This window comes from Vespa crabro, chromosome 16 (assembly GCF_910589235.1).
Source record: "Vespa crabro chromosome 16, iyVesCrab1.2, whole genome shotgun sequence".
Classification (NCBI taxonomy): Eukaryota; Metazoa; Arthropoda; class Insecta; order Hymenoptera; family Vespidae; genus Vespa; species Vespa crabro.
This window is the reverse complement of record NC_060970.1, coordinates 5,071,119-5,081,314: the sequence shown is the minus strand read 5'-3', so window position 1 is coordinate 5,081,314 and position 10,196 is coordinate 5,071,119. Positions and strand designations below refer to the sequence as shown.

General features: G+C 26.8%; 2 protein-coding genes across 4 annotated transcripts; one reads left to right on the top strand and one right to left on the bottom strand.

Annotated features, from left to right (window-relative positions):
* Positions 1 to 981: 981 nt before the first annotated feature.
* On the bottom strand, positions 982 to 3,017 carry LOC124429813 (ataxin-10). The gene is made up of 6 exons (XM_046975489.1): positions 2,875 to 3,017; positions 2,355 to 2,804; positions 1,757 to 2,274; positions 1,492 to 1,688; positions 1,285 to 1,348; positions 982 to 1,187 (listed from the first exon to the last, which is right to left on the bottom strand). Exons 1-6 carry the CDS (start codon positions 2,991 to 2,993, stop codon positions 1,006 to 1,008), a joined length of 1,530 nt encoding a protein of 509 aa, XP_046831445.1. The 5' UTR covers positions 2,994 to 3,017; the 3' UTR covers positions 982 to 1,005.
* A 923-nt stretch (positions 3,018 to 3,940) lies between these two features.
* Positions 3,941 to 9,939, top strand: LOC124429811 (1-acylglycerol-3-phosphate O-acyltransferase Pnpla3-like). Of its 3 annotated transcripts, none has more exons than XM_046975482.1 (13): positions 3,941 to 4,148; positions 6,155 to 6,267; positions 6,337 to 6,456; positions 6,558 to 6,746; positions 6,823 to 6,906; positions 7,000 to 7,176; positions 7,259 to 7,434; positions 7,624 to 7,734; positions 8,045 to 8,202; positions 8,308 to 8,395; positions 8,545 to 8,638; positions 8,720 to 8,918; positions 8,998 to 9,939. In XM_046975482.1, the coding sequence occupies exons 1-13, from the start codon at positions 3,941 to 3,943 to the stop codon at positions 9,261 to 9,263; spliced, it is 1,983 nt and encodes a 660-aa protein (XP_046831438.1). In that variant the 3' UTR covers positions 9,264 to 9,939. The 3 variants fall into 3 exon arrangements, with proteins under 3 accessions (XP_046831438.1, XP_046831439.1, XP_046831440.1); XM_046975483.1 differs by having other exon boundaries at positions 6,337 to 6,470; positions 6,626 to 6,746; XM_046975484.1 differs by lacking the exon at positions 7,624 to 7,734.
* Positions 9,940 to 10,196: the final 257 nt, after the last annotated feature.

Genomic DNA, 10,196 nt, shown 5'->3' with positions numbered 1-10,196 from the left:
AATTAAAAGTATTTTTTTGATAAAATATTTCATTATTTCTTTAAGTATAAATTTCTTATTGGAATTTATACCAAGATATATTTCTTCGTAGATTCGAGATCGTAAATGATCTAGAACGTTCGGTTAGCTTCTGTTCGAATAACACGACAGAAGTGTGTTATTACATTGGGTGAAATCAAGCGATCGCGGAGTTGGCCATCGAGTATTAACCTATCCCGCTCACAGTGAGAATTATCTCCAAGTATTTATTTAACGTTTTACTATCTGATCCATACATACGTATAGAGAACATGTACAACATTGGAATTCGCGTTGTGACTTTGTACAACTCTCTTGTAGCAGAAACTATTTCATTGGAAAGGAAAATCACTTTGCACACTAGGCTTTCGAAATTTCCGCTTATAATCGACGTGTAATGAGTAATAACATATGTGGATATACTTTGAATGGAAATCACCCACGATATACTGGAACTTCCCACTTGCAAAAATGCCGTCCTTTTTTTCTCTCTCTTTCTGAATACTTTTACTTTTTGAAGTTTAACATTGATCAACAATTAATTCGCATTTCTACTTGTAACGTTTTCCTTAAACGACGATCGGAACGATGTCATATAATTAACTCACGCTTTAATAGCTAAGAAAGGACCTTGCGTCATTCTTATGGGAAAGTTTATTTCTGATGATTTAACTAAATACACACATATATATATATATATATATATATATATATATATATATATATTCATATATATCTCGCACATATAGAACGTGCTATTACCGACATTTTCTATCCGGCCAATAAAACAGAGCTTTACCATTGGTACTAAATTCAGCTCGGTCAGTAAAACAGAAATCTACTATTATTTATCAACACGCGATAACAAAAGTTTTATCAATATTATAAACTTGCTCGATCGGTAATTGACTAATAAAAACAAATGAGATATGTATGAAGAATAGAATGATGCAAATGAGACAATTATATTAATAAGTTTTTATTGATTCATAATAACGGTACGATTCCGATAGATTTTCCATTTTCGTTATCCTGTAGAGTTAATCCCATTTCTTTTAAAATAGTGTTATCCATAACACCGATTTTTGTGGAATTACGAATAATTTCTTGATTTTCCAAATTTTCTTCGCATAGGTTACGAATCGCTAAGATAATCCACTGCATTATTACTGTTGAATAGATCATTATTCAAGGAAAATAAAATTATTAGATCGAGTATAAGAATGAAAAAAAATAAAAATCTGTTAATGATTATCGAAAGGATACATGGATTTCGGGCATCGATATTACAACAATCAAAAAGTAGAGGAATAGTGTCTGTTTCACGTATCTGAAATTTAGACTATTTGTCAATCATATGATAAAAAAGATTCGATATTTTGTAAACGTCATCGTAATCTAAGATAAATAGATTCTATATTTATCGATGGTGAATGCGTACATTGAAGAAGATCTTTTTCCAGTATTACTTACAATATCTTGACATTTTTTATTCTTGTATGACATGTTCCCAATTATTCTTATCAAACCTGCTTTAAAGCCAAAAGCAGGATGGTGTTCTAGATCGTATTCTCTTTTTTGTGTAGATGGTGCTACGTCACTCAATCTTTGTATAGATGTAAAATAATTCTCTGATTCTTTACCACACATATGTAAAGATTTCAATAAATCTGTAGATAAAAACAATAATGAATCAAAAGTTGATCTTATAATATTTGTTTAATATATCAATACTTACAGCAGCAATTTATAAGAAGACTTCTATTATTCTGAATGATGTAAAGTTCATCTCTGGCCTCTGATGTAAGCACTCCTAATATGTCAAGAAGGATAATTATTTCCATAGGCTCAAAATTATTTAAATACGTGTCTTTGGTTTTTAATATAAGATCACTTCTTTTGCAAAAGCGATCTGACAAAAAATCGATAAGCTTCTGACAGAAAGTAAATCCTGTGTCACTTTTTTCATGTCGATAAATCACATTCTGAGCCTCTTCGTGAATTATTTGAAGTAAATGTAACTTATTTTCCATTGAGATATCTTCATAAACGCTTTTAAATACATTTTCTTGATTTAACAGACATAGCAACGCATCCCTTGCACATTGTAAATCTTCAACTTTCTTTAACAATTGAGAACATACATAGATTTTATCATTCCATGTAAAATAATCTTGGCCAAATTTGTTCAAGGCATTATGTATGAACATACAAGCTGCTCTGGCTACTGAAATATCCTCAAAACATATGAATTTTCTAGAAACAATTTAAATTTTGCTACAGAAGAAAAATAGAAAATTTATAGTATTCTTAAAGAAGTCATTAAAAAAACTTACATAATGGCATTTTGGAATGTTGTACCATTTAAATAATTCTTTATCCTTTTACATTGCAATAAATTTCTATCGTTGCAAGCGAACGTAAAAAGATTACATAAAAACTGTATACATAATCTTAACACTTGTATTTGTTCTTCAGACAATGCAACATCACAATTTAAAATAATATAATCTACAGTCCATTCTGCAATACCATTATATGGAAAGGAGATATTTTCTTCCTGTTGTTCACATTGAAATTTTAATCTATCTTCTGCTAAGTTAGCATACAATTTTTTACAATATTTTCCATATTCTGTATTATTCGATTCATAATCTGCATGCGTGTAGACATCTAAACAAGAATTGCCCAAACATTTCAACAATATAATTTTAAGCTTATCGGGTATATCATTTTCCTCGTTCACAACTATCTCAGCAATTTTTGCTAAGACTTTAATTAATTGCCTGAAACATAATCTTTTATTAGTTCGCTTAGAAATAAATATATACGTAATAATTTTAAATTTGTATATACCTGGATTTAATAATGCCAAAAGACTTTGGATTAAGGCTGTCATATAAATCATTCCAATTACGAGTCACCAAACTTGTATTTAATACATTTAACAAATTATTCTCATCTATTATATTCATGATTTATTCAAACGTTTATATATGCAATTTCTAATACTTTTCACAAATATATATTTTTTGTATATACATTTTATTTTTATTTATTGCATCGAATGTACGTATTTGTACACGTACACATCTACATATATGAGCGCGCATATGGAGATAGATTGAAACAAAGCTTTATTAAGATCGCAGATCTAATTACGTAATAAGTTTATGCTTATAAACAGTGCGATTAACGTTTTACGTCGTCTGATAGAATTCAAACTATACATCGACAAAGATTTAGCTGAGAAAAAAAAAATAAAACGAAATAATTTATAATATTATATAATCAGAATAATATTTGTCAATATTACGCGTTCACGAGAGTCTTGAGAGAGTATGACGTCAGTTTTTATACAATAATATATATAAAATCTCTGTATATATTTTAGCATACTTACAGAGGTTAAGTGCTTAACCTCTAGACCTTTTAAGTCAATCAGATTTATTATATTAATTTAGAGCAATGCAGATCTTATGCAGAAATCAGATGCGGAAAGATTTAAAATGTATCCTTGTATTTTTGATAAAAAAAGTCATCGAAAAAATCGCATTAACACAAATACACATACGCATTGATGGGTGGAGCGATCACCACACCACTTATCATCAACCAATAAGGAATAAGCCTACGTATTTACGAATCACGTCATTACACAAGTTATATCTCTTTACTTGTATGTAATGTTTTTTTTTTTGTTATCCATTCTGAAGATTATCTCTCAGTGTTTCGTGAAAACAGCTGTTGTTCGCACAGTAGTGAGGACGTTTCCAACCTAAATAGAGTACGAGATTTGAAATAGAATTTTATTCGAGTTATTACACTTGCTGGTGGTGTTATATATAATCTAATAATAAAAATATTTATAAACACAGTGCCTTTTATTAGCAACTTGTCTTCCTTCTAGAATAATTAGTCAATGAAAGAAAATTGTACAGGGGGTAAATATTTAAATAGATTTCACAACATGAATTTATCTTTCGCTGGCTGTGGTTTTCTTGGTATTTACCATGTTGGTGTAGCAGTATGTTTTAAAAAATATGCACCGCATTTGCTGCTGGATAAGATTAGTGGAGCATCGGCTGGTGCTATCGCTGCCTGCTGTCTTCTTTGTGACTTACCCCTCGGTGAGTGAACTCCTTTGTATATATATATATATATATGTGTATATATATATATATATATATATATATATATATATCTAGTAGATATAAAATATCTTAAATCATTAATACTTTATACTATTGAGCAATACGTCTATTTAGAAATCCCTTTGTTGTATGTTTCTTTGAGAGATTACAAAAAGTTATTCTTAACTTTTTAGAAAATAATTTTCATATATTGGTTTCATTCAAATTCTGTATAATTTATAGATATATATAATGATATGATGACATATGCTTCATAAATTGTGTTTGTTTTAATATAATACTTATTTGTTTTCTCTTTTAAGAAAATCATTATTATTAACGTGAGTAGGATTAAATGAGCTGATAGTATTTGATCAAATCAGTATGAGTAAATGTGATAAACTTTAAAACGCAGTAATGTTAAATGACTTTGTTTTAATATTTAATTATTTATTACTCATCTATAAATCTAATAAACTTGACCACTATATACGTATCTAATAAGTAGGTTATATCATATTCCTAGAATAGAATAATCGGAAGTAGTAGCAAGGCCATTTATCAATTACATTTTTCCAAAATAAGAGTTGTGGTGATAGACAGATATTATGAAAGATGTAACATTGGTGCTTGTAATGGTAAACGAAGAAGTTACAATAAATGCTATTGATACTATTGTTTAATGAGAACTATATATATATATAGACACACGCATGTGTGTGTGTGTGTGTGTGTATCATGTAGAACATGATGTACAGATTGAATTTATCAATGAATTATTACTTAATAAGTGACTTCAATTTCTAGGAAATTCCAATACAAGTGAGATCAAATTAGAGATAGACTGTCAACACCTCTTACTATTTATTTCCTATTTCTTTATCTAATCCTGATGATATAATAGAGATTACATATATTTACTTTGGATCTCAAAAGTTTCCTGATCTCTAATTCACTATGAAAAAAAAAAAAATGACGACTCTGCTAATGTTCATTTGAAAAAATTATACAATATTAATTTTCGATGTCAATATTTGTACATATAAACATATTTTATGGTATTCCAAATATAAATAATTATTTATAATTTCGAAAAATTTGTATGTATAAAAATTCAATCATTTCGATTGCAAGCCGAATTGCTATATCTCGAATAATCTCGTGTGTAAACAACAGTTGTTTTTTTCTTTGACCATGAAATCACTTTGAAATGATGTAATTCAACCCGTGGTTGTTTGTGAAACATAATTTATTATATTAATCTACGTACGTATCTTTCCGTATCTCTCTCTTTCATTCTCTCACGCAATTCGTAGTTGCATGTAAAAAAGAAACTGAGTAAAGCAAATATTATATATTTCTATTCACAAATATTCCTTTCATATAATTGTTTTCAAATGTCTAAATTTTATATCGTATAACGTAATGAGACATAGGTAGTACACATATATATTTTTAATTTTAAATTTGATTTAAAAGATAATGATAAAATTGAACAAAGATCAAGTGCTTGAGAGAGATAAAATTAATTATATCTCCAATAAGATTGATTGAACGAAAGAATATAATAAAATTTCCCAATTGTTCCTTTGTTCTTCTTTATTAAATGTTAATAAAGAAGACAATAACGATACAAATGATTAGGACAAAAGAATTTATCTGATAAGATTATAGTATGTAATCTCTTTTCTTTTTTATTTTATTTGCTAATTCATATTTGTATTTTTTAAAGATTATGATTATTTCTTAGAATTATTTTATAAAACATCAATAGATATAAAGTCTAAAGAACATTAATATTATCTGTATAAATATATTTTATCAAGAAATTATAAGATATTAATTTGAATTATCGTATGAATGTTGATAGATATTCTTTTTTTCATAAATCGATATATTTATTATCTCGAGTAATTGTTTGAAATATAAATACTTTCTTACTGTAGAATTAATAATTTTATTTTTATATTATAAGTAGGATTTTTATGACTCAATTTTTGCAGGTGAAATTACGAGTAATGTGTTGCGTGTAGCACGAGAAGCCAGAGAACATACACTAGGTGCTTTCAGTCCATCATTTAATGTACATGATATATTGTTGGAGAGTTTACAAAAAGTATGTTCATATTATATAACGTATAAAAGAAAACCATTATATTTTATTAAATAAATTTTGTCATTTTAGTTTCTGCCAGAGGATGCACACATTCGTGTAAATGGAAAATTACATATTTCTTTGACCAGGGTATACGATGGAAAAAATGTGATAGTTTCGCACTATAACTCAAGACAAGATTTACTTCAGGTAGACATTTTAGGGTAATAGAAAATATTTGAAAGTGTGTAATGTTATTTTTATTTGGTACATGCTCATATATTTATTCTGAAAGTTCTCGTTGTATATAGGCTCTATTGGCCTCTTCATTTATTCCTTTTTTCTCTGGTATATTGCCACCACGATTTCATGGAATCAGATACATAGATGGTGGTTTCAGTGATAATCTTCCTACGCTTGATGAAAATACTGTTACAGTTAGTCCTTTTTGCGGAGAAAGTGATATTTGTCCTAGAGATATATCATCTCAATTGTTTCATGTAAGTTATATATCATATTTGTAAGAATAAATATAATATATAAAAATATAAATTAACGTTTTATTGAACTTTTCAGGTGAATGTGGCAAATACAAGTATAGAACTTTCAAAACAAAACATATGTAGATTTGCTAGAATACTTTTTCCACCAAATCCAAAAGTGAGAAGATAAAGTTTAATCATAATATTAATTGTAATTGGTATAGAAAACTTTCTAAGTATATGTATATATGTATGTATATACTTTTCTCAGATTTTATCCAATATGTGTAAACAAGGATTTGATGACGCTTTAAGATTTTTACATCGCAACAACTTAATTAATTGTACTAGGTGCCTTGCTGTACAATCTACATTCGTCGTATCGGAGACACTAGATGAGAGTTTCGAATATGATCCTGAATGTTTAGAATGTAAAATGCATAGACAGGTTAAATATTAATTGTCTATATTAGTATACTCATTCTCTGATTTTTTTATTTGTGACAAGTAAAAATTATAATATATTTTAGGAAGCGTTGGTAGCTAATTTACCAGAGACCGTTTTGACTATATTTCAAGATGCCATAGATTCAGCAAATAAAGGTCTTATTAATTGGTTGTTTAAACATAGAAGTATAAAGTTACTCTCCTTGCTTAGCTTACCTTGTACATTGCCAGCAGATGTAGTGTATGCAACATTTACGAAGTAAGTATATGTTACTTAACAAATCAATTTTATATTTTGTGTATGCAGCTTTATTAATTTTTCTAATATCTGCATTTCTAATGTTTGTTATGTTTTTAAATAACATTTTATTAATCATTGCAATTATTAAAATATAAGAGTTTTATATTGCATGATTTTATTACTAACATTATGCATGTTATTTAATAGTTTGGTTGGTAACAAAATAGAAACTTATAATGTGGAATACAAAGTAATCGGAAATGTACTTCGCACACCTTTATGTGCATTGAATTGTGCTAAACATTTAAAACCTTCACGGTAAGGATTAAAGTACTAATTTTTTTATATCTTTTATTTTTACATTTTCTGACTTTTTTTTTTGTAGTATTATATCAGCTAATATATTCATACACTCATATTTATGCTCCTTAGCCAATATGCTAATATACTCATATTTAATGCTTTGTTATTCTTACTATATTTTTTATTATAGTAATTGTACTTTTATTCTTGACTTTCGAATAAACCTTTTTACATCTTATTATATTATTCATACACACACACACACACACACACGTATATGTATATATCGTAGTTAATGAATAATATAATATTATTTTAATTATAGATTTATATTAAATGTTCCAAAATTACGGAATAATCTTGTTGAAGCGAGTAGATATATCTTGGAACATTTGACTTATGTATTTCCACAAATCAATGTCTATTACCAACCAATACCTCAGACAATCAAGTGTCAATTAGCTGTTACAGAATATGGATCTAGTAAGTAATGTTAATTATTATATTTTCATTATGCATCATGCAAAGTAAAAAAAAAATGTAAAATGTATATAAGAGCATATGTTTATAATGCAATATATTTTACAGATATTTATGATATCAAATCAACAGAAAACAATGATGCATTGTGTAAAAATCCAAAGAGTTTAAATTTGACACTCCAGTATAATGAATTGTAAGTATTCATTATACTAACTTTACAAATTGTATATTGATTTGCTGGATTTTATATTTTTAGTTTATTAAATTGATTAATAATTAAAAGTTAGACGTAATAAAAATATATTAGTTTGTTCTTCTCTAAGATATAATACTTTCTTACAGACAATCGTGGAAAGAATGTAATAATAAAACAAATTGTGTTATAAATGTGTCAGATATTGGAATAGTGGATGATACTTTTGAAAATATATTACAGGTATAAAATTTAAAAATATTTAAATTCACATAAATAATTTATTAATTTTGAGTGAATGTGAGAAAATAATTAATATTATAGGTAACTACAGATCAAGAAGCTGTAATAGCATATTATTACATGGACGAAAATAATAAAGTACAGGTAACAGAAATATTTGATGTAACTGACACAGATTCACATGGAATATTATCTGTTGATGAAATTGAGACCAATACAAAATTACAATTTGACGGTTGGGATGAGCCTACTTGGCTATCTCAGCATACATTAAATGATGGTAATTAATATATTTTAATATATAAAAAATTTATTATCATAATTAACAATGATTAAGACACTTGATGTGTTCACTGCAGTCACAACAGAATCTCTTTACACTGAAGCAAATCAACAAAGTTTAGAGAATTTGTCCGATATATCTTTAGACGATGATATATTGGACAATTCGAATATTTTTTCTGATCCTGAAAGCGAATGGGGAATGGAAAAGAGCAAACAAGAAGAAGAAGAAGAAGAACAACAACAACAACAACAACAACAACAACAACAACAACAACAACAACAATCATGCAATCCTCCTGATAGTCGACCAGAAGTAGATCAACCATCATTAAGTATATAAGATAAATATTTTTTTTTTATCATATGAAACTCAGTTTACAATATAATATTACGTGCAATACTTCAGGCGGATATTGGATACTTCTGTATACTTTTTCTTTTAACGATGTTTTATATATAGGTTTATTTGGTTTTCTTAAGAAAAACTGTTTTGTTACATTATAATTTGCAGCAATGCACACTTCTATAGTATTTTGTTATTAATATCATTTACTAATTGAGATATATTGTTATTATTATTATTATAAACTTACTGAGTAAGTGTTCCGCAGATCTCATGAGTAGACTGAAATATTGGTGTTGAACATTTTATTATATTAACAGTTAAATGATTTATTTGTAATTTATCTAACATCTTTTTAATATTTAAATATTTTCAAGTCATGTTTATACAAAAATTAGATAATGTTTTCTATGACGGTTATATTACTATGCTTGCCATATGTCGTTTCTTTTAAACGTTATAGCTTCTATTTTCAATATTGATATAAATTAATTGTTTTTATTATCACAAAATAGAAATTAATTTAAAGATTTAATGAAACACACATGCCTATTTATGTGATATTACAAAGAAATATCTGTGATTGCATACAGCTGGGTCTGGGTGCTATTAAACAGAAGTTTTATAATAATTATTAATAAATTAAACTACTAAATTTTGTTATTATATAAAATTAAGAAGATCGATTTACACATTAGTATAATTGTATCGTTTAATATTGGAATATATATATATATATATATATATATATATATATATTGCCTAATATTTCTAGAAAATATACCTAATTTTTTAAATAATTTTAAATATTATAATAATTACTAATTATATTAGATATTGAACAAATCAAAATTATATTCCAAAGCATATAGAATTAGGGATACCGAAGATTTTCAAAAGCATTGTTTATTCACATTATATAATCATAAA